The 24784-nt window shown below is 46.3% G+C and overlaps 3 protein-coding genes across 5 annotated transcripts in view; 1 reads left to right on the forward strand and 2 right to left on the reverse strand.

Annotated features, from left to right (window-relative positions):
• LOC125761324 (tRNA-dihydrouridine(20) synthase [NAD(P)+]-like) overlaps positions 1-24754 on the forward strand; it is a 34675-nt gene extending 9921 nt beyond the window's left edge. The window contains exons 2-7 of the mRNA XM_049422333.1: positions 22717-23017; positions 23075-23211; positions 23290-23575; positions 23660-23996; positions 24072-24307; positions 24383-24754. Of these exons, the coding sequence (XP_049278290.1) occupies positions 22855-23017; positions 23075-23211; positions 23290-23575; positions 23660-23996; positions 24072-24307; positions 24383-24723 (1500 nt within the window). The 5' untranslated portion in view covers positions 22717-22854 and the 3' untranslated portion in view covers positions 24724-24754. The remainder of the gene's footprint in view (positions 1-22716; positions 23018-23074; positions 23212-23289; positions 23576-23659; positions 23997-24071; positions 24308-24382) is intronic.
• Positions 2749-20130, reverse strand: LOC125761260 (alpha-1B adrenergic receptor-like). Of its 3 annotated transcripts, none has more exons than XM_049422243.1 (5): positions 18164-20130; positions 17065-17468; positions 6504-6770; positions 5838-6044; positions 2749-4262 (listed from the first exon to the last, which is right to left on the reverse strand). In XM_049422243.1, the coding sequence occupies exons 2-5, from the start codon at positions 17161-17163 to the stop codon at positions 3093-3095; spliced, it is 1743 nt and encodes a 580-aa protein (XP_049278200.1). In that variant the 5' UTR covers positions 17164-17468; positions 18164-20130; the 3' UTR covers positions 2749-3092. The 3 variants fall into 3 exon arrangements, with proteins under 3 accessions (XP_049278200.1, XP_049278191.1, XP_049278181.1); XM_049422234.1 differs by having other exon boundaries at positions 5838-6047; positions 17065-17465; positions 18164-20128; XM_049422224.1 differs by having other exon boundaries at positions 5838-6047; positions 18164-20127.
• On the reverse strand, positions 20975-22331 carry LOC125761376 (SREBP regulating gene protein). Its single transcript, XM_049422449.1, has 3 exons — positions 22004-22331; positions 21527-21916; positions 20975-21451 (listed from the first exon to the last, which is right to left on the reverse strand). Exons 1-3 carry the CDS (start codon positions 22103-22105, stop codon positions 21212-21214), a joined length of 732 nt encoding a protein of 243 aa, XP_049278406.1. The 5' UTR covers positions 22106-22331; the 3' UTR covers positions 20975-21211.
• Positions 24755-24784: the final 30 nt, after the last annotated feature.

A 24784-nucleotide genomic window follows, 5' to 3' on the forward strand; every position in this document is an offset into this window, starting at 1 on the left:
TGTGATGAGTGTGCGGCTGACTAAAAATAGACACTTCCTGTGGTAGTGTGGCCTTTCCCGCGGCGACTTTGCTAGATTGACACAAGCGCCGGGTGGAATGCAGATGAGGGAAAACAAGTCTGGCTCGTAACGCTTCCGATTAAATTTCTATCCTATTCTGAAGCTCTTCTTTACCGGGTGGAACGGTAACGCACGGGTGTGTGTGTTTTGTAATGCAGGAAAATGGAGGAGAGGTGTGGAGAGTAAAACAGTAAATTGCTTTACAACTTTCTCTTACACGGCGAATGCTCATTACGGCGAAGCTTAAAAATGCTGCTGTTACACTGAAACAGAGACTGCAAGAATCGAGAATGCATCCTGACGCTGCTTCCCATTACGTCGAGTAACCCTGCAGAATGTATTAATTTACCTCCTTCATCTACGGGTATGTATTCACAGCTTACCAGCCATAAAAAGGCACACACTAGAGAGGATTGGTGGACGGCTTACGGTACACGAACCTGTTGACATCGTTCTCTTTTTTTCTTCTCTCGGTGTGAGTCAAGAGTTCTTGATGGTCTTTTTTTTGGTTTTTGTTTGTCGCTCTCCACACACGCGTTTGTTTTTTTTCGCATTCCTTTTTTAATATTGTAAAAATGGTTGTAAATATTTCCCGCAAAAGGCACAGCGAGATTTGAAGCTGCTATGGTGCATCCAGAACGTGGGATGCGGTTTAATAACCGTTCGCTTCATCCAGTGAGACAATCGAGCAGCAATGATGTGTCGAGTGGTGTTTTTTGTTTTGCCGCAATTTAGGCGACCTTCAACCGGATTATGGGTTATGGGTGTACTACGCTGTCAAACAATGTTTACTACTCATGATTGACGGACTGTCACATGTGGTACATGTGTGGTAGGGGGGTAAAGCAGAAGACTAAGATAATCGACTAAAGCTTTAAAGTCCTTTGAATCGTAAAGGTGGTGGGGGAAACGTATTAAAAGTGGAACAAAACGCGAGCGAAGGAAAGCAAGAAGAGTGCAGAAGAAACCATTACTTATTTATAACCGATGGTTCTCTAATATTTAACTTCTCTGGCATCTCTGTCATGCGTTCTTACTCTTTCTTTGGATCGATTAAGTATCTACACGCATCCCGTTGATACGTGCATTCTAACCATACCTACCGCCATGTTTATCCACTTCCTTCGTTTCGCTTGGCCAGGATTCGTTTCGTTTTTGTTTTACTTTTTTTTCTTCTCTCTCTCTCTCTGTGTTTGTTTGATATTGTTAACCTTAAACTCAGCGCTCAAGGACCAAGTGAGTAATAATTGATATCTGTGCAGTCCCGTATCCCTTTTTTCGTTGCGCTGTTTATACTACCAGCCCACCATTATCCTTCCTCTTCGGTGCCATCTGGGTTTGGAACTTTCAATCTATTTTTCGGGGCACACGTACACTTCGGAATCACCTTAACAAATTCACAAACACACACACACACACATACGTGTGCATGCCGAGAAGACGGTTTGGAGGAGCGTAAACTTGGACTTAAAACAATTATACGGGCTTCCGGAATGCCCTTTTCGCCGGTTTGACCGTGGCTTGCGAGTGGAAGCATGAATAATTAACGCTAATTTCGTGCACGAAGCTGTATAACGGCGGCATCCGATAGCGTCGTGTTTTGTTACCATCTCCTGTGTTTGTGTGTGTGTGTGTGTGTGTGTGGGACGATTCTACCATCGGCATTTTTGGGGAAAACACACCCCCCGGAACGCTGGCCCGCACCTGACGGGGAACACAGTTCGCAAAACAAAATGGTGAAAGCATTCGCATGTCGTACGCGTTGTCATCGAATGGAGGGGGTTTTTTTTCGCAAATCGCAAACTGAACAACACCGAGCCAACGCTGGAGCTAACACAAAAAACATTTCCGTTTTAGTTTATTCCATCCGCTTAATGTACCGGGCCGGGTTATTTTGCTACATCATATGGAGCAAAGTTGCAATTCCGTGGTGGCTTGATTGGCCGTTTCGAAGTTGTATAGGTAAAGAGGATTACCCCCGGAATTCCTCTGCTAGTTTAGCTTGATATATGACGCGTGAGCTAATCGACCACTAATTTTTTCGGTGACGAGAGTTTTTTGCTTCTTCTGTTTTTTTGTTTGTTTGTTGCTTCTCTCGTTTCTCTAACTGAGTTGTTATCTTCCTTTTGTCTCTTACTTTGGTTCGGTTGTCTATTGTACTTTTCGTCTATTTGGTTTTAGTTCTTTTCTTGTTGTTTTTGTTACCTTTTTTACTTCTTGCTTGGGGTGGGGAAAGTGCTCTCGCTTTGCTCTACCGTGTCTTTTTTGTTTGTTTGTTGTTTAAGTTTTGTTTTGCACTACAGTCTCAAAACATGATTTGTACGTGCAGATGTAATACGTTTACCTAAGATTGTTTCGTTACAACGCGCGCGCGTTTTGTGTATGGGTGATTGGGTGGGTGTTTTTCATTTTGTTTTTTTTTAAATTCCTTCGATTGCATCACTTACTTAGGTGTAAGGGCTGCGATTACGCCGTCGTGCGATTGATTTTTATCTTTTTTTTCGTTTCGTCCATTTTCTTTAAATAATTTTTTTTTCTAGTTTTGTTTTACATCGTGATTTTCGTGTTGCTGCTTTCCTACAACGATTTACGATGTTCTTCTTTTTTTTTGGGTTTTTGTTTTTGGTTGCGATTGTGCTACTACTTACTGTTCCATTTTCCCATACAATGCTTTTTTGTTAATGGGACTTTTGTTTTTCTTTTTTTTTTGGGGGGGGAAGAAACGTTCTTCACACAAACTAAATTCGTCTATTTCTACTGCTTCACTATACCCCAAAGGTTTTTAGCCCTTCAACATCCCATCGTCATACGGGAAACATTAAAGATCAGGGTTAGAAGGAAGCAGAAGAAGAAGGATGGGGGTGTTTTGGGTAGAAGAGGGAAAACGGGTAGAGAAGGTGGACGGGAAGGTGGAGAGCAAGCACGACTTTGCTTAGCAGTGTAAATCTTTGCTTCACATCTATTATGTATGTTAAATATATATATTAAATATATGTATGTATATGTCTAAGTATATAAGTATATATTCGCTTTTAGTCAGTCCCGTTGCCTAAAATTTCCTGCAGGGAGGAAAACTTTCTAAACGATATCTTCGGCTCGAGGCAGATGGGGCCGGCCGAGAGGGGTGCGGGGTGCAGCTTGGCACCTGATTGTCCAGCGACGCTGAGATTGTCTGTGGTGCAGATCGGTGGTATCGTGGCGACGAGTGCCGCCGGCAGCCGCCCGCCATCAACGGCGGCTGCCGCTATATCGAACCCATGATGCTCGAACGCGGAAGTAGTCGGCGAGAGCGGCGATGATGGTGGGGGCGGTGGTGACCGTAAAATGCCCGGCGCATCGTCATCGGTGTGTATCTTCGTGATGGTTATCTTTGGCCGTGGTCCGGCACCGTGATGCGTATGATGCGCCTGATGATGATGATGCAAATGCTGCTGTTGAGCGTTTGGCGGCGTCGGATTGCATACAAACAGGGGCCCGCTCAATGCGGAACAGCTGCCAAACTTGACGCGGCTAAGCGGTGACTGTAGGGACGCATCGTGCAGCGTGCAGCCGTCCGTTTCCAGCCCGATCTCGGAGCGTGTGTCCGGTGCCGGGACACCACCACCGCTGGCCGAACCGGGCCGGCTCGTATCGGTCGCAAACGCTAGGAGCAGCGGTTGCTGTTGCTGCTGTAGCTGCTGCTGCTGGAACTGTGTGCCGCTGAGCGATGGCCGCCGGGAACCGCAAGTCGACGGTGTGCGCGCCTGTATTTCGTAATGGATCTCGATCTTTTGCTTCTGCTTGCGCCAGATGTTGCGGAACGATCGGCGCACGATTTTGCTTCGCACGCCGTACAGGATCGCATTGATCGTCGGCGACAGCAGCAGCAGAAAGGAGGCCAGATTGAGCAACAGGGCCGGTGTGCGCCAACCGTTCGCAACGAACGGTAGCATACTGTTCCAGAGGATGACGAAATAGTACGGACAGTGAAACAGGATGGCCGATCCGACCAGCTGGATCACGTTCGCGGCCGGATTGTTCTGGTTCGAGGCTTGCGTGTACGGTTTGCAGTCGGCTGCCGGTCCGGAACCGGCCGGACCGGTACCGGCGTTCGGCACAAAGAACGGATTCCGCTGGTGCGTGATGGTCAGCTGAGCGGACAGCGTCACCTCCAGGATGGCGGAAGCGATCCGGTTGCGCTGATAGCGTGCGATCATCAGTACCTGCCGAAATGAATGGGGCGAAAACAAACGAAAAAAAAAGCTAGTCCAATCTAATGCAAGGCAGGCCTGCCCTTCACAACACTACGTAACGGTTTCGTGTGGTATTATAATACGGTGAAAAGAAAACAAAAACCGATCCCACAAAAGATGGGGTGGTGAAGGTACAAGCCAAGCTCAAGGGTGAAGGTTACCACCTTTAACGTTATCGATATGCAGGAACGTGAACTGTCCTTGAGGAAGGTTCATGACTTCTGCACCAGGTACGGGGGATATAATCCTTTACCACTTGTTTTTTACCCGTGGTAACAAAAGATTGGGACGAAACGCCACTATTCGTTTCCATTGGCCAAGAGCTGGCACGGTGCTTGCAACGGCACGTTTTGCTCACCGATTGGGAAGTTGATTAAAATATATCGTTCCCAATCGATTTATCGATTCCAGTCCTGCTTACCGCAGACTCTTCGACCAGTTGCTAACAGTCGTGACAAAAGCACGAACACAAAAACCGTCCCCATTCGCCTCCACGACACCAGCCCTGGTGTTCGATGGCGAGCGCAAAATTGGAAAATCGTGTGCTAGAGGCAGCCATCACAACGGGCAAATGATGCAAAAGCATCCAGGCGCGCGCCACCAGGTCATAATGCAAATGGTAAGCGATTCGATGATGATGATGATGAGGCTCATCCTACCCGTACCCGGGCTCCAGGGGTTTTAGCCGTAAGGATCACGGCTTCGTATCGAAATCTCGCGCACATTACACTACCGCACGATTGACTTTGTAACGTATTATAACGCTTGCCTACCATTCGGGCGCAATTACATCGTAGCTGATCTTTGTTCCCGCCTTCCAAACCGGCAGCTGACGGGCAGCTACACTAACGCTAAGCTTTTGAAGTTTATCACACATCCATATTCATGAGCAAAGGTGAAGCTTTTGTGTGTGTGTGCGTGTGTATGTATGCTTTTTCCATTCTTTTTTATTTAGTACTTTGTGTTTTGTTTTTAGTGATTAGGAAGGATACAGCCTGTTTGGAATGGAATATAAAGACGAAGACGAAAAAAAACTTCACATGGGAATTAACTTTTGTTTTTTTTGGGAAGGTTCACTACAGCAGCGTGAGAGTTATATGAGGTACAGGCTTTGATACATTCCGCAACAGGGCAGATGGTATGGGAGGCACATAATTAAATACGATATTATTCGGAAGCGCTAAATATAGTATACCACCCTGTCCACAGAAGTAAGGAGCTTGCGGGTGGTAAAAGGTGCCACTTTATGTCGAAAGCTAATCTCGACCGGTATCTTCAAACCGGTGAAGTGTCGTAAAAACACGCCTGTTTCGTACTGGCGGTGGTGGGAACTACTCAGTGGCATGATGATGATGATGATTGACTTACTGATTGCTGTCATTGCTTGCTGCCGGAGCACAATTTGACATTTATCGTATGGGAGGAGCAGTAACAGTGGTAATTACGCGAGACCGGTAACGTGCGTTAGCTGGCGGCGCTTGGGTAAATCAACTACGGGGATGACGTAACGCTTCGGACTAGGACCATAGTTACGGGAACGCTTACCTTCATGTTACAGCCCAGTATCAGCACTATCGGCAGCAGGATGGTGAACAGTACGAAGCTGATGCTGTAGATGAGCGATTCCGTCGTCTGGAGGTTCGGCAGGCAAAGTTCGTAATCGCTGTCGAACTTATAGGCCGAGATTCGTACCGCCTGCGGTAAGCTGAACAGCGTGGACACGATCCAACCGGCACCGAGCGTTATCAGGACCTGCTGTTAGGGGCGGGAGTGTGTCGCCAGGTGTCAGAAATGATATAAAGGCGTACCAGGCAGAACACAGAACAGTTAGGTGTAGAAGAAAGAGAGAGAGAGAGAGAGAGAGAGAGCTAGATCAAGTAACATGCGATAGAGTGCGAGACAGTGCAATACAATGTAATTGCCGTAGTGTGCTTTATATTGTGCGATTTATTAAACGTACATCATTTTATGACCACATCATATTTTAATCTGTAATGGAACTCCCAAAATACATTTTGCTTCAATTTTTGCGCAAAATGCTGACTGTATAACACGCCCTAACTAGGGCGCGCCTAATTGTATGCAATCTGCATGACGCGTGATAGTTAATTGGGAGCTTTACTAAAGATATTGCTAACAGATGCGATGTGTTACAAAGGAGACACATTTTTCTACTGCTGCTTTACTACAACAAATAAACAAAAATCGTACCTTTTTGGTGTTGATGAATGTCCCGTAGTGTAGCGGCGTAGCGATAGCAAAGTACCGATCGAAGTTCAGTGCACACAGCGTCCATAGCGCGATCGAGTGGAGTGTGTTGAAGCAGAGCCCAAACATTAGACAGGCGACATCCATTGCGTCCAGCGCTACGGGTAGCAGCTGGAATAAGCTCGCGGTGTAGAAGACCAGATAGAACAGACATAGTACGGCGTTCACAACGCCCAGATGGAGCAGCAGTATCTTGCTGGCGAATGTGATCTGCGAAGCACGAGAATGGAAACGATGCAACAGTTAATGCATCAGCGCAATGACACGTTCGCGCTGGAACGGCGGTGGCGGGGAGAAGCTTATTAAAAGGATATCTGCAATTAGGAGGAACTATATATACATTCTTTTTTCTTCGTTCGTGCTGCCAGCTTTAGGACGAGTCGCTTGGAAAAGCTTCTTATGCCGCGACACACAACATCGGATCGGTGTGTGTGTATCGGTTTCCTTAACAACCTCCAGCGCCCAAGAACGATGGCCAGATGGTGGTTTTTAGCGAACAAAGCGCGTCCTAGAAAACAAACGAACAAACAACGCCGGCTTCGTGGCTGGCTGGCTGGCTGCGTTCCTGCGGCAACCGACATACCAATTAAAAGTTGTTGACGGTTGAAAAATAAGAAATGTGATATCATGCCCCCCGCCCTCCCCCCTCCTCCCTCATGTCACGCAGACACAGCCCAAGACATCGGTATCGGGTGCATCGTGAAATGTCGGTCTCATCGGTGGAAGTCATAAGCATTGGAATTCATCTCCGGTCTATCACCAGGCAAAGGGGAGAAGAAAAAAAAACAACAAATACTATCTTGGCAACGGTTCCCCCGGGGGGGCTTTACCGTAACAGGTACAGCACCCAGGTACGGGAGCGCAATGCTAAGCGCAATAAACTTGTACAAATTAATCGCTTCAGCGCACCGGTAATGGTCGTACAGGGGAAAATAAATAAAAAAAAATACATGTACATTTATATATACGCACCGATCGTTACCGGCTGGATAAAAAGCTGGCATTGTGGTAGGAAAGTAGGTTAGCAAATAAATCGTACCGGTACTCCGATAACTGGCCAATCGTCGCATTGGTCACAACCGTTGTCCGATAATTGGCCTCTCCGTCTTTCTCCACACCGGAAGCACGGAAGCATCGGGTTAGAAATCCAATATCGGTAGGCACGGTGATAAATAATCGGACATCCCACCACCCTCTGGCCTGGACTGACTGGACTGACGATGAAGCCGTCGAACGACGAGCGAAAAGCCCGGGAAACCCGGTACGGTGATGAAATTGCAGCCCTGCCAGGCGCGTACCGACACGGCATGTCCCGTAGCCGTGTAGTGAAATAGTAGCAATTCAGGCGTACGATTTCCATTTTCATCAGCATGGAAAGTGCGCTAAAAATGCGCTCAAAAAAAAGGGAAGGAAATGAAAAAAAAAGCACAACAGCACAACAAAAAGCAATGATTCAAAATGGTTACAAAGAAACAAAGAATGTTGAAGGAAAGCAAAAAAGAAAAAAAAAACACAAACACACACATAAAATAAAATAAAAGCAGTCCCGGTCACGACGTAAAATATCTACACCGTGCAGAGCGAATTTATGCGATGCGACCTGTTCACTTTTCTTCTCGGGTCGGCAAAACACTGGGACCGGTTTCGGTTTCTTATTCGACCACCGTTAGGACACACGGCGGTGGCGGTGGTGACGATCCTGGTATACCGCCCCGGATTCGAGCCCGTGTGCCCGTGTCCCGTCCCGTATCGTGCAAAATCCTGCCCGTTGCGACCAAGGCACGAGGCAAACCAATTTTCAGCACCAATGGATGCAGTTGTTTGCCAGGCGAGCGTAATCCGTAATGCAAACAAAATCGCACTAACTACTGCGGACTGAGCACCGGGTATTATGATTTGCTTCGACAGCTAATGGAGACGTGTGGAGACTACGCAAAGAGGGAATGCGCAACCGGGAATAAAGGAACGTGCTAGAGTGGTGAACCCCGGGGTTCCCAAACTACCACAGCTGCCGATCGATGTGCTACGGAGCGAAAAGTTTTCTTCCTCATTTTGTGTGTGTGTGTGTGTGTGCTGCCTATCGCTCGTTGTTAGTTTGCCCGTTTTCGCAATTATAGCTCAAATCATTTGCCTCATCTTTGGCTTTGATTTGCTCTCCACGCTCACCGCTGGACATTGGCAGGTTTTCTAGAGGTGCAAACTGTTACACGTCAGCGTAGAAAAGCTGTATGGCCGATAATTAATTAGACCCGATTTGTTGTTTCTACCGTGTAGCGATTACAAACAATCTTGTCAAACGTTTTGTAACGTGACTTTGTATTATAATTTGTAATGCTACGTAGACAAATAGTGTACGAGCGTATCGCTAATAGTGAAACAATTACGCTAAACAAAAGCTTTATTCGAATTTGCAAACTATTATTATCGCTTCAGTAGATTTGTGAATTTAAAACGCCTAACAGTATGCAATCATAAGCTGCGTGATCGCTTTCGATTCATCACTTGTGATTTAAAAGCTATTTATTGCATAACTCTAGGCGCATAGTACCATCCGATACAAAATCAATCAAAACGGAATGAATCTAGACACCATGTTGTTGAGTTTAATATTCTACTAACAGTTCCAAACTTCAAAGAATACCTCCAATATCTTTTATCACTGGAAACGCTAACGCTCATTGCATCACAGGATGTTAGAATGTGGAAGATTTGATGAAGTTCTTCGAATGTGAAATCATGCGAATCTAGCTATCGGGTTCGCGATATATTATTTTCTAGAATTCCTTGAAACTGCAACATTTCGTAGAACTTTTACAACTTTTTGAACTCTAATACCGTCGAGCGCATTGTCCTGGAAGCATCAGTTCATCGTTTCCGAAACATTTAGACGGTATTGCTTCTTGGAAATAAGCACCAGGGAAACACAAAAATATAAAACAGCGACAAACGAAGCACAAACCCCGTTCGCCTGCTTCATGCACACTTTTGTGCCAAGTGTTCGGCGGTAACAAAAAAAAGTGGTTCGTGGAATGGAATTACCATTTAATGTCAAAATCGGCTCGTTTTTGCGATCAGACCAATAATTTTTGCTCTATTCTTTCCCCTTCCTAACTGTCACTCTAATAAGCCCATTTGATATACAATGCGGCTTGCACACGCCTCCACCGCACCGGCATTAGACGACAGATTAGGGCGGATGGAAAAACGGGAATTGATGGCGCTTTCTCCGCAGAACAAAGAAAAAAACAAGATGGAGGAAAAAAAAACGCTCAAACCACGAGACAATGGCATCCTTTGGCATCGGTTTGCCCGCGAAAACGGGAAGCGAAAAGTCATAAGCGATCGACGATAAAAGCCAATCAACCGTACTGACAGGATCCGGTGCATCCTTCAAGCAGAATCCTGACGGGTTCCTTCTCCCGCGCGGTTTCCCCGCTCAAGCGGGAACACGTTGATGAGGAAGTCGAACACCAGAGCGAGGACAAATGTAATTACACCCTGAGCCTTGATGGATGGATGGATGGAAGGCGTGCTACTGTCAGGGTGCTAGTTACCCAGGAACCTCACACACACACACACCCATCTATAGACGAGGTATGCCGGGCATTAAGTAGCACATTGAATCTGGGCCGACATTTCCTGAGTGAGTGTACTCTAATGTATTTTGAGTTACCGAGGGCCCAGAACCCGGACACCCGGTAGTGCGACGCACATCCTACTTAATCCTTGTAATGTGAGTGTGCGTTTTTTTTCTGTGCTTTCCTTTTTCATTCTTAAATTGGAAATTGTTCCAGCAGATAGTGCTCCGCAAATAGTGCACCTGGGAGAGGGAAAAGTTAAATTTTATTTGACAAATCTCATTCCGATGAAGCGGACAAAATGCAATGTATCTGAGAATGGGTATTGGAACAGAATCTATCCAATCCCTTCCAACAAAAAGTGTCCACCGGAAAATGCAAAACACTCATAATAAAGCTACCTTCAATCAATTTAGATTGATTTTTCCATTTAGATGATTGGCTCTCGGTTCTGGCTGGTGCCCGTACGGGAACCCCGTACGAACCAGACGACGAACCCCAACGAGTGGCAAGTAATGCAATAAAGTAAGGTGAAAAATAGCTTTACAATAGGGCCGGGCCCCTCGCTGTCGGAGTTCCGATTCCCGACGAGGTTTTGGATCATTTTGTTTTCGCAACTGCTCAACCTTTTTATTCCCTTTTTTGTTTAGTTTTTCCAAGGTTTGCCGTGCATAGGTAATGATCGAGTCGGATCCATTTTCGGCCGCTCGTAGGACACATCTCCCCATATACCTGTCACCTGTGGGTGTTAGTGTGTTCGTATGTGTGTGTGTGTTTTTTGTTTGTTTTTTTTGGGGGAGTTCACCCCAGATCTATCTTCTCCCGGGGGGCAAGTCAATCACAGCGAAATAGACATTGTGATGAGTTTGTGTTTTCGTGTTTGACGAACCTGCTCGCAATAACCTTGAGGATTCATCTTTTCGATACATGTCCAATATCTATTTTTTTTTTGCTCGTTTGTTTGTCTGTTCGGGCACCCAGCCCGTATCCCCATGGATACTCAGCTTGTGTGTAAGTGAAAATCGGTAACGTCCAATTGAAATTGATCTCACTTCTGTGTACATCTTTCATGTTCCTCTTCTTTTTTTCACTTTAATTCGAATCGACAGTTATTACGGTGTGAGTGCAAACACTGGGCGGGAACTGCTCTCGGTGGCAGTGTTCGGTTCGGGCATCGATTTGCTTGTCAAAAAATCAAACACGCACTAACACATCGCGACACCCGCCCCCGGGGGGCGGGCTGGAAGGTGAGATAGTCACGCTCGGTACTCGGATTTTGTCGCTTACTTACTTTCGTCCTTAACAATTTGATTACGGGGGGCAAGCTTTGGCAGCCTCGGTCATGCAGTTAGGTTTGGTAACACAAAAATCCCAACCAAGCGCTGGAATGATGGAAATTGTAGCTGACGGTATTTGCGACAATCGCGAGTGAGGTTTCGGTTCTTTCCGTTTGCCTCCTTTTGCCGTCCTTGGCGTTTCATCTTTCACCAGGTACCAGGAAGTGGTCGGAAGGGAAAGGGAAAGGGCATAAATAAACTACCTCAAGAATACGGGAGTTTGAACGGGTGTGTGTGTGTGCGCGAGTGAATGCTTGCAAAATATATCAAATTCAATCAACTTGAAATAAGGCGAAGGAACGCCACCCGTCCCGGCACAGCACACCGTGACCGTTGTTGGCGCGAGGCAAACAGCAAATCTTCCTACGATTCTTTCTACGGTCGGGTGAGCTCATACAGTGTGCGCGGCACAATTTTTCTGTACTTTTTTTTCGCTTAACCATTCCTTCACAGCGAAAACAGAAAACGGAAAAGTACCTGTCTCGTACTTGCACGTAAAAAACCTAAATTGGCCATTATGAGCGATTTGATGAGCCTTTCCCATCCGAACCGCAAGCAAAGGTATTTATGTGTGTTTTTTTGTTTGGTGCTTTCATTTTTCATTGCCGGTTCCCATATTGGTTTGCAAAAACCGAGTCGAACTTTCAGGGTTGAGTAGTACATTCCGACATTGATTGATTTATTTAATTTTTGGACCGAGCATTCGTTACAGCATCGGGTAACTCGTGCTGGTACGTGAAACCATAGGCACACACGGACGCACGGAAATGTGTATGAATTGTTGAAATGGGGTGAAGCAGTAGAACAAAACCGCAGCCAAACCGTAACACCGTTGTTACGGACCGGTAAATGGTGTGGATATGTTTGTGGCCTGGTTGGATGGAAATAAAATCCGAAGCTTTATTTTACTGGGATGTTTCCCGACCCTATGCCGTTAGAGCTTTCCGGAACCACAAAGTGAAGACAGCAACAGGTCTCCTGCACCAGGATAAAGAGCACTTATGTTCGCTCTCCGTTACCGTACCCCGCGTTCTGCTCACTTTCAGCAGAACGAAAAACACCCCCCCCCCACCTCTTCCCCCGGGTTAAAGGACGCTGGTGTTGGTGATATTTGGTTTCAAATTGACCAACCGACCACCACCGAAAGATGGTCCTACCAACCTGTGCCTATATACACCTTGGGCGGAGCCGGAGCGGATGAAGGTGACATGGGAAACAAGCGGGAGACACACGAAACACACGGAATGAATTTACAAGGATTCCCGTGTGGTTTCGGTGTGGTTTAGCAGAAGTTGTTTTTCTCGTACTGCTAATGCGCATCCCCCCACCCCATATGCTTTTATCTCATTTTGTACATCATGTACCAGAACCCCTCGTGGTCCACTTTTGCCCCCCCGCACCTTCCCCAATCATCCTACAGTTATCATTCTGCTGCCTGCCTACGCTGGTACCGATTCGGACGAGTTCTTAGGAGAAAGTCGATTGAAATCGTGCCACTGGGAATCGAATTCGTATCGGCGATTTTCCACCGCATGCAGCACCTAAACCCTTCGCAGCAGATGAACCATTTTTTTCTTGTGGTGGGAAAGCAGGGGAAATGGATTGGGTGCGGGTATGGGAGCTAGTGTAGGAAAGTTCACTGTACCTAACGATCGTTACCGCGATGTGGTACAGAGGACGAGTTTTTAAACGGCTAAAAATAGGACCGGATCGGCAAAACGTTTTCGATTGTTTCCGGCTCAAAATTTTCGTTTCCAGAAAATATATGTGGAGGAAAACAAAGACACGTTACACACAAAACGGAATAGCGGATCATGCAAGGGTTTTTTTTGGCACAGGCGAAGACACACGACACAACCGGCCGTTTCGTGTGGTGTACCGATCCATTCTCACAACGGCAACGAACAGAACAACAAACAACAAAAGGATGAGACATTTTCTGGATCGGGCTGTGGAACGCTCGTCAAAAAGCTGGTGCGTGAAGTAAGCCCTCTCTCCTCCGTCTCACACAAACAATAAAGGAGAAGCAGAAAAAAAATACAGTGATCACAGAGAAAAGAATACAGTGAAATGCGTTAACAAACACAACCACATGGACAAACTTTCCGAAGGAAGATTCGCAAGGACACGAGCATCATTAAATTTTCACCATCGGTTGCGCTTGATGGTTTGGTGGGTGGTTTTTCCCCACATCCCCTTCCCAGGCCCCATTCGTCTTTCACATTTTAGGTATTGTAATCGGTAAAGACGCTGTTACGGACGCTGATGTACAGATGTGAACGTTGTTTTTTTTTTGAGCCAAAAACCCGAAAAGGGATCGGAAATGAAAATAATGAAGCGAGAAAGTGGCTAAACAGCAGAGAGCACACCCGGTGTAAAAAACCGGTGAAAATGGGGGGAAAAAACAAAACCGGGCGAACGAAATTACGCAAAAGAAATGGGACGCGCGCGCGTGTGGACGGCGTTGGGGTCTTAAAATAGATACACGAAAATCGGCGGCAAACACGATAACCGGTCAATATCGGAGCAATAATCAAAATATAATAACAATTTCCATTCGTTACCCGCCCAAGAATTGAGGGGGTGAAAAGTGGTGGGGTGGTAAAATTAACCATTTTCACCATGCTTCATCAAAACACACTTCCACGCGATAAAAGTGAAGAATGGTAATAAAAAAACACACACTCACACACACACACACACACAGAGACACAGCATAAGGAGCTTACGATGGAGGAAAAGTAAAGGAAATGGCACCCAAAAGTGATGGATATTGAAATGCAACACTTTTCTAGCGGTTGCTGCGTCATCGAGCGTTCAGTAAGATGTATATTTATATAGCACCGAATATTGGTGGAATACTAAAAAAAATACACGCACACACACCCACCCACACACACATATTAAAAAAGAGCAAAAGCACAAGGATCAAGAGATGGGGAAGCGTGCTGTAACATATCCATGAGATGTTTGTATCTCTCATCCACAATCCTCAGCTAATTTTCCCACCGTTTCCTTACCCCTTTTTGCGCGGAAAGCGAAGGGCAACTACGCCCAAGCTAGGAAACAGTGTGGCAGAAATTGGCTAACCGGTAGTAAAGCGAGAAAAGTTTCGACAAACGGGGAAAAGGTAAGATTTTCACTTTTCCTCATGCATTTTCTATGTATGTGTTGTGTATTTTGGTTTTTTTTTATTTCCAAGTACAGTTGTCGTTGTTTTAATAATTCCACGTTTGGCAGTACGGACGAAAGGTGTTTCCGTTTTCCGAGCACCACCAGGGTCAGAGTGAAAGCATCACAAAATGGGGTGGTGACCGAGGGGGTGGTAATCGGGAAACGAAGGGCTTTGGAATGTTATTGATAAATTTTCGTTCGTCCGTAGTGTTTCCTCCCCTCTCCCTCCCCTATCACCGTTCGTGAAGCACTCTTCCTTTCATCCTTTGAACGTGGTGTGTCTCTATCTGTGTGTGTGCCTTTCGGTGGCCTACACAAAAAAAAACCGGGCGAAGGGTGAGCGTAAGGCGCGGTGTACGTTTTGAGAACTTTTACCAAACTTCAACGTGAAGCGAACCATCTGTTCCGTATCCTTAACGTTGGATGAACCAAAAAAGAAAAGAAACTAAAAGCTGGATGAAGCACCCCGATGAAAGCGCGTTAAATCCAAAGTGATCGCGCGTACAGCATGATGGCTGCTGGCAGGGGACGAAAATAACGAAACCCCCCCCCCAACCCCACCCCCCTTTTGCATCCCCAATACGGTTCCCCTTCGCAACGGTACCGGTTTTGGGACGTTCGCACGCTTCAACCATTTCAAATAAGTAGTGTTGAAAATTTTGACTTTTAAATATTTAATTGATACCCCCACCAGGTGAAGCACCAGGCGTCTCCATCCGGTTTGAAGCACTGTCCCTGTCAGCATACGCTTCATTAGAAAGCATTCACCCCTATTTTCCCCGGTGTGTGTGTGTGTGTACCGTACCGGTTTAACCTACGTACCTTTCGATTTTTAGCCTATTTTGTTGAAGTTTGTTTTTTGCGTCTGGTGTACTGGATGGGTTCCAGCAAACAACAACAACAACAACAACAAAACTGCATATTGACGGTACGCGTCCGGAAAATTGAACAAGGTTAGAGACACGACATTGGTCCCTCTTATTGCCCGTAACGGGATTATAAAGCAAAGCTTCACGGAAAAGTGACGGGCGGTGGTGTACAATATACCGCGCCTTCTGGGAAATGAAATTTAGATGACACAAAACAACAACAACAACAACAAAAAACCACACTTACACCCCCATCTAAGGGGCTGGAAGCCGTTGGTTCGCGAGTTGTCGGTGGTAGAACACACCAATACCTAGCAGAAAAAGGGGGAAGGGGGGGGGGGGTGGGAGGAGGGGGGGGGGTGTTGGCTAGTACGGGGGCACAAGGTGTATCCGTTCGCCAATGGGCCAACAAACAATGGCCACCGTACATCGGCACTACATTGGCACCCATGACAATCCCATTGTTCCGCCTTATCATCGTCAGCACTCCAGCGGCTTTTTGGGGAAGAGAGGGGGGGGGGGGATGTGGTGCGGGACCCACTCAGCGACAGTCGGCGTTCGGAGCACTTCAAATGCAACCACGGTGAAGGATCTTGGCATCTTGATGACTTTTTGAATTCGTGCAAAAGATAGGGACCGTGTGCGGTTTCGAAGCAGAACTTTGTTTTCCACACCTTCAGCAAAAAACCCACTAGTTTTCCTTCTGTTTGTCAGGTGCTGTCGAAGTGGGTTTTTGTGACGTTCTCGCACAATTCTACGATATATTTGGAGGAGCCATTTTTTTCGTCTTCGTCGCTTTTTTTGGAAGCAATTCGCGTGGAAAGTTCACCCCCCCTCCCCAGCAGCAGGCAGAGTGGGATATACGAAGAATTATATACACACGTACAGTGTAGGAAGGTATTAACATACTTTACTTATTTCTTTGGCTTGATATGATGGGATTGTTGCGGTAACATTGGTGGTATTAAGAAAGAAAAAAAAAGAAAGCTAAAACCCACACATTTCCTTCTGATTTGGATTGATTTCTTTAGAACTAACCGTTCTTTTCCGACTGCAAAAAAAACCTTTTAGACGATGGGCTTATTACAGCGCGAGAAATATCCGCAGGACGTGATTCGTTTAGAAGAAGACGAATTTTTTTTTACTTCAATACAGTAATCACTCCTCCCTCCTTCTCTCTCTCTCTCTCTCTCTCTCTCTCTCTCTCTCTCTGTCTCTCTTTCCCTCTAGAGATCTGCATTTAAAATCGAGCTCTATAGACCCCATCGCGAACACACCGCACGCACGGTTATCGATGAAAGATTATTCACCTTCCAGCATTCAAAAGAGCTTTGTTGTGTGGCCCTTCCGACTCACTCCCATCCGGTTTTTTCCCGGTCGGGTTTTCCACTTTACAAGATTGCACTGTATGCCCACCCGGGGAAACGCTTACAAACCCCGTGGTACGATGCACTCCCCCGCACACACACACACACAATTTTCCGAATCGATTACTGATCGATTCGCAACTCGGTTGCTGCGTTGCATTGAATTGCTAGTGACTTACCTGTTTCGTGAGGATAACGATAACGACAATGTAGGAGTTGACAACGATACCGATTAGCACGGCAACGAGGGCAAGTATTTCCAGCTGGTACGGTACCATTGCGAACGGTTCTGGCTGCTGGTGTCGGTCTGATGATGGTGATGATGCTGATGGCGGTCGGTATCGTCCTGGTGCAGCCGTGCCGGACGGTAGACGCGACTGTTCATCTCTCGTTCGGGCAGATCCTAGCTGTTTGGTGTCCTGGTGTTTTGGGTGCCCTCCTGCAACTTACCTGCCCAAAAGGGGAGGCTGATTTGTGATGTTTTTTTTCTCGTTAGCCCGAAATTGAAACTCCACGCAAGTAGTTTTGATGCAGCAGTAGAAGCCTGCACTTCAAAAGACAGCGCGAAGAGCTGTTTCTACTGCTGAAAAGAGAGGTGCAGCGTAGAAATAACATACAAATTTCAATCAGCAAAGTAAGCAGCATAAATGAAATTGGTATCGTTTTTTATGTTTTTTAAGAACCTCAATAATAAGAGATGACAAAGCCTGTTGTGGTTCAATTGTTGAGGTTCTTAAATATATTAAAGAATTCTTCTATTTTTACGTTTTTTCTAAATCCTTGTTTGTTGAATAGATCTAGAGATCTGGTTAAAATATTTGGAAGTTTTAAACCAAGGTTTATACAGAACTTTTCACACGAAACACGAAAAGTCTGGTCGGCCATTAGAGTTATACTGATGCTGAGTTATCGAACACGTTGCAAATATCTCATTCTATATTCTTTAGTGTCCGTATAGTAATTAAGTACGTATTTCATTAGGTTGCGTGAAGGTAGTTCAATACTTATTTGGCTCTTTAGCATAAAGCACTACAGATTACTCTTCATTGGTAACGAGACTACAGCTGTCAAAGTGACAGATCTAGCAAACTGTGCCCCAACCCAGTACTCTGATACTAAATAGGAAATAATACTCGATATCCTTGCTCAACACATACTTTCTAAAGTATCTTTCCGCTCGGTTACGGTTACGAGTATTACGAGCACAAGCGTAAAGTGAGACTTCTTCCTCAATTAGACAGGGAATTGTGTACGAACAACCGGTACAGTAGCACCTACCTGTGTGTGTTTTTTTTGTTGTTTTCCTTACGTCTCCTTTCACCAAGAGCAGCGAGGGATTAGTGGTTGCTTCCGGTGCCAAGGATTAGATTGACAGATTGCTTCGGCTGCTTGATGATTGCTGGTAATCTGCACGTCGGCACCATTTCCCACGCCACATCACGACTTCAAAACTCGTCCCCGTAAGAATTGGTTTGTGTGTGTGCGTGCGTGTGTTTTTGTGTGTGTGTGATCGGTGGAAACGATGCGTTTGATTGGAGGTACTTTGCGTTATAATTTACCGTTTTTACGCTGTCTGCTGTCTCTTTCGTTAAATACTACTAGGAAACTTTTTCTTTTTGGGACAGCAGGGACAGAATCTTCTAAGTTCCTATGATATGTGTGGTGTTTATCCACGCACGGGTGGGTACATGTACAATGTATGTGTGTGTGTGTGTGTAGCTCTCGGTATTATATTTCGGTACCGCGATGTGGGCTTTTCTTCGGCACGTAAGTTTTCTCGGTAAAGAAGACGCACATCCAACCAAGTAGTAGCCACTCACTTAACCTAAGCCATGCGGAGGATATGCACGCAGGCAGCTGGCTTTAGTAGGTGGAGTACAAAACAGAAACGTTTCGAGACTGTTCGGGTGCTCCTGGGATGCTCGGTGTAAGGTTATAAACATTTTATTTCATCCTCTTGAACACTCTTGATTTTTGTTCTTCTATCTTTCGCTACCTACATTGGTTCCACCTGGAAAAGGTGGAACTCCACCTTGCCCTGCTACACTGGTGCCTCACTTACTGGGTGGCTGAAACTGTCGATCTTTCCCTATCGTGAAGAATTACTAGATTACTTGCTGTAGTCTAACCCAATCGTTTCAGGCACACGCTTCTAGCTTTGCCAACTAATTAGTTCAAGTTTGTTTGCCACCTGACGTGACTAGCCTGGTGGATCAGATATGATAGTATCGTGCGTGTACACAAGCTCCCTAAAACTGGCATATGGAATAGTACTCCCCGTCTAGCGCAATTTGGCCACAGGTTGCGTAGCGTGTGATGCTAGAGAACTTTACCCGGTCAACACCATCTGTTGAGCTCCTGTTGCAAGTTCCACGCAACGGACAGTGCCGTTGCATGTGTGAAAGCAGTGCGTCTTACTGAGCATTATATCCAAATAGAAACCGAAGCCCTGTCCCTGTTCGGTCACGGAAGCGCCTGATATAGCGTGGGGTATGGGGGGGTAGCAGAAGGGCTAAAAGTCCTTTACTTTCACTTTCGCATCCGTGGATCCCACAATATACAGCTCGTGGTGGCGGGAAGTAACACGGCACACCAACTTTTACATTCACTCACCTTAACGACAAGGTGGAACAAACTCTCACGGGATTGTAATGCTGGATTTCGACGACTTCGCACTGGAGGCGTACTGCTACTCTATTCACCGGTGCTACCTTTTACTGTGACACTGATCACCTGCAGCACTTTTATGCGACAATTTTATATTTTTTGTTTTTTTTTTCGTGTATATAAATGCGGGTTGATGGACGAGTTGGATGGGTTTTGTAGGCCTGGTTTTGGAGGTGTTATTACTGGCCCACGGTAAAGGAACTTAACTACGCTACAGGTGTACGCACCTCACGTGGTATGCCGGTTACCAGTACCTGCAATCGTATCGCGACCACGACGGCTTGTTTTGGTTTGCTTTCGTTACGGGCCGGGATAAAAACGTACAACGCGGTTTCGAACATTCGAACCGATATAACGATTGCTTGGTCTCGGCAGGTGAAACAGCGCGATGGTACAACTGATTTTGGCTAGGCGTTGTGTTGTTAGATTAAATAGCACCCGTTGACCAGTACGTAACACCACATGATAGGTCCGTTCAGGTGCTGTATAGATTGATTGGTTGCGGTAGGAGTAGGATGAAGTTGTTCGCAACAGTTCACCGCCAAGACTGACGTCCATGAGCGACACAGTCAGTGCTGGAACTCCGGCACCACTCTTCTTGGGCCGGGGGGAAACCGTTCCTTTCCGCATGCCCCACCGTCAACCGAAGCGGTGTACGATGCTCGGGCCCAGTTCGGACGGTATCCTGCGTGCCGCCTTCGAGTCACGCATGCGCATCCGCCCGGCTGGCTTGTTGCTCCTGTGCTCTTGTGTATGAGCCGACCCCTCACGGTGTACCAAAAACTACGCACGGCACAAACGGGCACAAACCGTCGTCCATTCCGTTCCTGACCTGGCCTTCCCCCCCAACCATTAAAGCAGTACGAACGATTTTTGCTGACGTTCAGTTGACCTCCGCAGGATTACGGAGGATGAAGACGAGGGAAGGAGTGCGAACGAGTGCGAACAGCGGGGCGATAAATGCAACAGGTAACATAATAATAATTACCATCATCGAATTGTGCTGTTCGATGCTGCGTACTGCGTGGCACGGGCGGTACACAGCCCGGGTATGTCCCGGGGGCGGGTAAGATATGGGTTTAATCAGCAGAAGAAAAAAGACCCACCGGATGGAAAACAAACGATTCCGGGCCCCGATACGATGCCCGGATGGGTTCGGGTCGTAAACTGTACACCATTAGCCAGCACAGTTTGCCATGGGATGCATCATTTTTCTCACTTTTGCGCTTTTTTTTTGCGTACGTTTGAAGGAGCGTGTAGGACACGCGTTTACGTAATACTAGTACTACAGCATGCAGTTTCAGGGTAGAGATATTAACTTTTAAGACGTGTAATTACCCGAACCACAACCAACGTTTAGAGGGGAAGCATTAAACCGATGAACGAAAGCAAAAATTTAATTATAAGATTCACTTTTCGTACTATTGTGTCTAACAAATATGGTTTGTTTTTATTATAGCAATACAATTATTTTTTTTTAATCTGCTTCGGTTTTGCACTGCATGCTGGTAAAAAGAAAGGACAACGACTGGGGGGACCAACACCAATGCCAGCAGTGTAAAGTAAAAAAATTGACCTTCCGAATACCTTAATCTCGTGACCGATCTGTTGCCAGGCATGTACCTGTTGCCTTTGTTACGTGCCTCAAAAACCCATCCATCAGACATCGTCCGGGGGTGTTTTCTGTGTGTCCTTCCCGTTGGCGGAAGGCCACAATGCATCATTCATCTCGCCGTAGCAGTGCTTCCGTTCGGGGTTTCTGTACTTGTTCTCATTTTGTACCGATTGCGAGTTAGTGCGACACTTGGTGAGACACAGCTCGAACTGATCGGTTACTTCGGCATACAGTGCCACCTGTCTACCGTTCGCTTTGGCTAACACTTCCTCCAGGATTGGTCGCTACAAAAAGAAATAGCAAAAGAGTTTAGAATTTTCTACACGTTTTACCTTCTGTGTGGTTGGAAGTACAGCTACCTTATCCGGGTTCAAGCAGCACGATACACAGTACTCGTACACGGCGCAGCAACGATTCGGCAAACATGTACGGCATGGAAACAATTTCCTTGCCTCACTGTTCCCTTCGATATCAGTCCCGCTACAGCAACCATTCTTTAGCAGCTCTGCCCGGGAACACACATATCCACGGTCGTCTACGATAAGCGATTTGCCCTGGATCGAATTCCGGCAGGTAAGCGGTTCCGGCAGTTCATCGGTTTCGTTTGCAACCGCCGCCGCCACAATCGCTGCCGGATCTGCACCCGCCCCTGCACGCCCTGGCGAATGTCTTGCTTTGGTCCAGATAATATTTTTACGCAGCAACAGCTGCGTCTGCAGATAGTCTCCATTTAAGCTTAGGTTGTTGTTCTGTGCGAGGGAAAATTGATGTAAAAAAAAACACATTTCAGCAACCATGTTGTCATGGTAACGGGGTGAGATTATTCTTTCTATTACCCTACGAATCAGGTGCACCATACAGTACGACAGGGAAAGAAGAAAAATAATCGCTAACACCAATCGCCGGCGAATGAACTTAGCGATCACGACATAACACATTCTAGCGGCTCATGCTACGCTGTTTGTTTTCCTTTGTGCACACACTTCCTGATGGTGCGCTCATAATCACGACCAGTAATTGTTTAACCGCGGCCACAATAATCACACGCTCGATCGTTTTGCGGTGTTTTGATGGGCTCTAAAGTTGGTTGAAAATGAAATCACGAGCGAGAAATTGTGTGGTAAAGAATATTCGTGTGTAGAAAAATAGTAAACAAACAGATTTTTGACAAAACCAGTTTGATGGCGAAACGTCAAACGCTTCATAGAGCCGGTGCGCATGGAATGCAGCACATCGGTACACGAGGCGATGGTTTGATAGTGTGAGTAAGGTGGTTATAATTCCGGATCGGATCGTTCTTTTACAAAGATGTACGGGGTGGTCGCGAGATGTGCTGTTAGCTGACTAAACAAACCAATTTCCTTCAAATCTATTGAACCGAAAACATTGGTTAGTATTAACGAAAGATTATTGAGAATACCAGCAATGTTTTCTGTATCGATAAATAAGCGAAAGGTCCTAATTTGGCAATATAATCGTCAAAAAGGACATCATGTTTAGCATACTAACGGTAGCATTGTTTTCTTTTTCTTCAATGCTGTTGTGACAGTTCTTTGATTGGTCTGTTTTGGCAATAGTGTGGCGGGGACTGTCCCTATCGGAATCCAAAAATACGGCTGCCGGGTTTTACACTTCCGGTTCCGAATGATGCCAACAAATCCTACACGTTAAGGACATCATCATCATCATGAAATCATCGATCGACTATGGACACAAGTTTATCTTGGCGCCGATGGTCCGTGTCGGTACGCTGCCGATGCGGCTCCTGGCACTAGAGTACGGTGCGGATCTAGTTTATACTGAAGAAATTATCGATTGGAAGCTGCTTCGGGCTGAAAGACATGCTAACGGTAGGTCTTAAGGCATTTTCTGTTAGGTTTATTCAATAACGTACTTCTGTATTGCAGAGGTGCTCGGTACGGTTGACTACATCGACAAAACCGATGGTACGGTTGTGTTCCGGACCTGCCCGGATGAACGGGGGAAAGTGATTCTGCAGATCGGTACGGCGTCCGTAGATCGAGCGGTTGCCGTGGGACGCATGGTAAACAAGGTTTATCTATGAGCGATTTTGTCAGTTTTTTTTTAAATTATTTTCTCCGTATTTTTATTTTTATTTTAGATGCAGAACGATGTAGCAGCGATTGACGTGAATATGGGCTGTCCGAAAGATTTCTCCATCAAAGGAGGCATGGGAGTGGCATTGCTATACGATCGTCCCCGTGCCAAAGCTATTCTCGAAGGGTTGGTACAGAGCGTAAGCATTCCGGTGACGTGCAAGATACGGGTGATGCCCGATCCGGACGATACGGTACAGCTCGCGAAAGAACTACAGTCCACCGGGATTAGTGCAATTGGGGTGCATGGACGCACGAAAACCGAACGTCCTCGTGATCCAGTAAATGAAGGTAAGCATTTTGCTGCTTTGCTACACGCGCTTGTTTCTATCTTGATGCTATCTCTCTGTTCTTTGGTTTTCTGCTCCTGTGTAGATGCGATTGCACGTGTGGCAACTGCTCTGAATATTCCCGTCATTGCGAACGGTGGCTCACAGAGCATAGCGCGCCGCCACGATATACAGAAGTTTGCGCAGCGCTGTTCCACCACGAGCGTTATGGTGGCACGTGCCGCCGAGTGGAACTGTTCCATATTCCGTGCGGATGGTCCACTGCCGCTGGACGACGTTATCCGCCGATACCTTGAGCTATCCGTGCGGTACGATAATTCACCCTCGAATACGAAGTACTGCGTGCAGATGATGCTGCGCAGCTTGCAGGAGAGTCCGGTGGGAAGACGTTTGCTCGACAGTCAAACAATGCAACAGATATGGTACAAAGAGAATGGCGTTAGAAGCATTCTATTATCAACGCTAACACGAAATGTTTTATTTTTCTTCCCTTCCAGCGACATCTGGGAACTGGGAGATTACTGTCGGGAAACTCAGTTGCGTTACCATTTCGCTGGCATCAAGGGTAGACGAGCATGCCGGCCAAGAACGCATTCTGAAAACGGTGACACGGGTACGGATGAAACAGAACCAGCTACGAGCAAAAAGCAGTGCCTTGAGGAAACACACGAAACAGATCCGGAACCGTTGAATGAAGAGAACGTTTGCTTCATACGGTCCAACTTTACGGACGGTAAGAATTCAGGACAAGTACTCTCGGGTGGGATGGGTGTTTTAGTAGATTTCGTTTTTTTGTTTGCTATTCCAGACAATACTCTGCCCAAATCTAAGCTATATCTGCACGCTGTCCGGAATGGGTTAGAGCGGGCACAGTACGATGTGCAGCAGAAGGATAAACTGTTCCGTGCGTTCGTTCGGTTCGACGGTCAGCGGTACACTAGCTCATTTTGGGAGAAGAACAAACGGTACGCGGAACAGGCCGCCGCACTCGTTTGTCTGCTGAAGCGTGGTGTCGAATCGCGCGACGAGTTGATACGGAACGGTGCCATGTTGCCGGCCAAAAACACCACCAACGGGCAGAAGGAGGAACAGAATGGATCGGATCAAGTAATTGTAAGTGATGTTATTGCAGTTACAGAAAGTTGTTAACGTGAAATACACGTATGTGTAAATGTAACAACTGTACAGTGCAATTTGAAAGAAAACCGGA

This window comes from Anopheles funestus, chromosome X (assembly GCF_943734845.2).
Source record: "Anopheles funestus chromosome X, idAnoFuneDA-416_04, whole genome shotgun sequence".
NCBI classification, from domain to species: domain Eukaryota; kingdom Metazoa; phylum Arthropoda; class Insecta; order Diptera; family Culicidae; genus Anopheles; species Anopheles funestus.

What these genes read in the sequence shown, in the direction of transcription:
- LOC125761376 (XM_049422449.1), bottom strand. Translation starts at nt 22,105, where the DNA reads ATGTGTTATGTCGTGATCGCTAAGTTCATTCGCCGGCGATTGGTGTTA. An exon ending in TGGTGCACCTGATTCGTAGG is followed by an intron (nt 21,917 to 22,003) that starts GTAATAGAAAGA and finishes TCCCTCGCACAG; the next exon opens with AACAACAACCTAAGCTTAAA. An exon ending in GCTGCTTGAACCCGGATAAG is followed by an intron (nt 21,452 to 21,526) that starts GTAGCTGTACTT and finishes TTCTTTTTGTAG; the next exon opens with CGACCAATCCTGGAGGAAGT.
- LOC125761260 (XM_049422234.1), bottom strand. Translation starts at nt 17,163, where the DNA reads ATGGTACCGTACCAGCTGGAAATACTTGCCCTCGTTGCCGTGCTAATC. An exon ending in TCGTTATCCTCACGAAACAG is followed by an intron (nt 6,771 to 17,064) that starts GTAAGTCACTAG and finishes CGTGCTTCGCAG; the next exon opens with ATCACATTCGCCAGCAAGAT. An exon ending in CATTCATCAACACCAAAAAG is followed by an intron (nt 6,048 to 6,503) that starts GTACGATTTTTG and finishes CGCCCCTAACAG; the next exon opens with CAGGTCCTGATAACGCTCGG.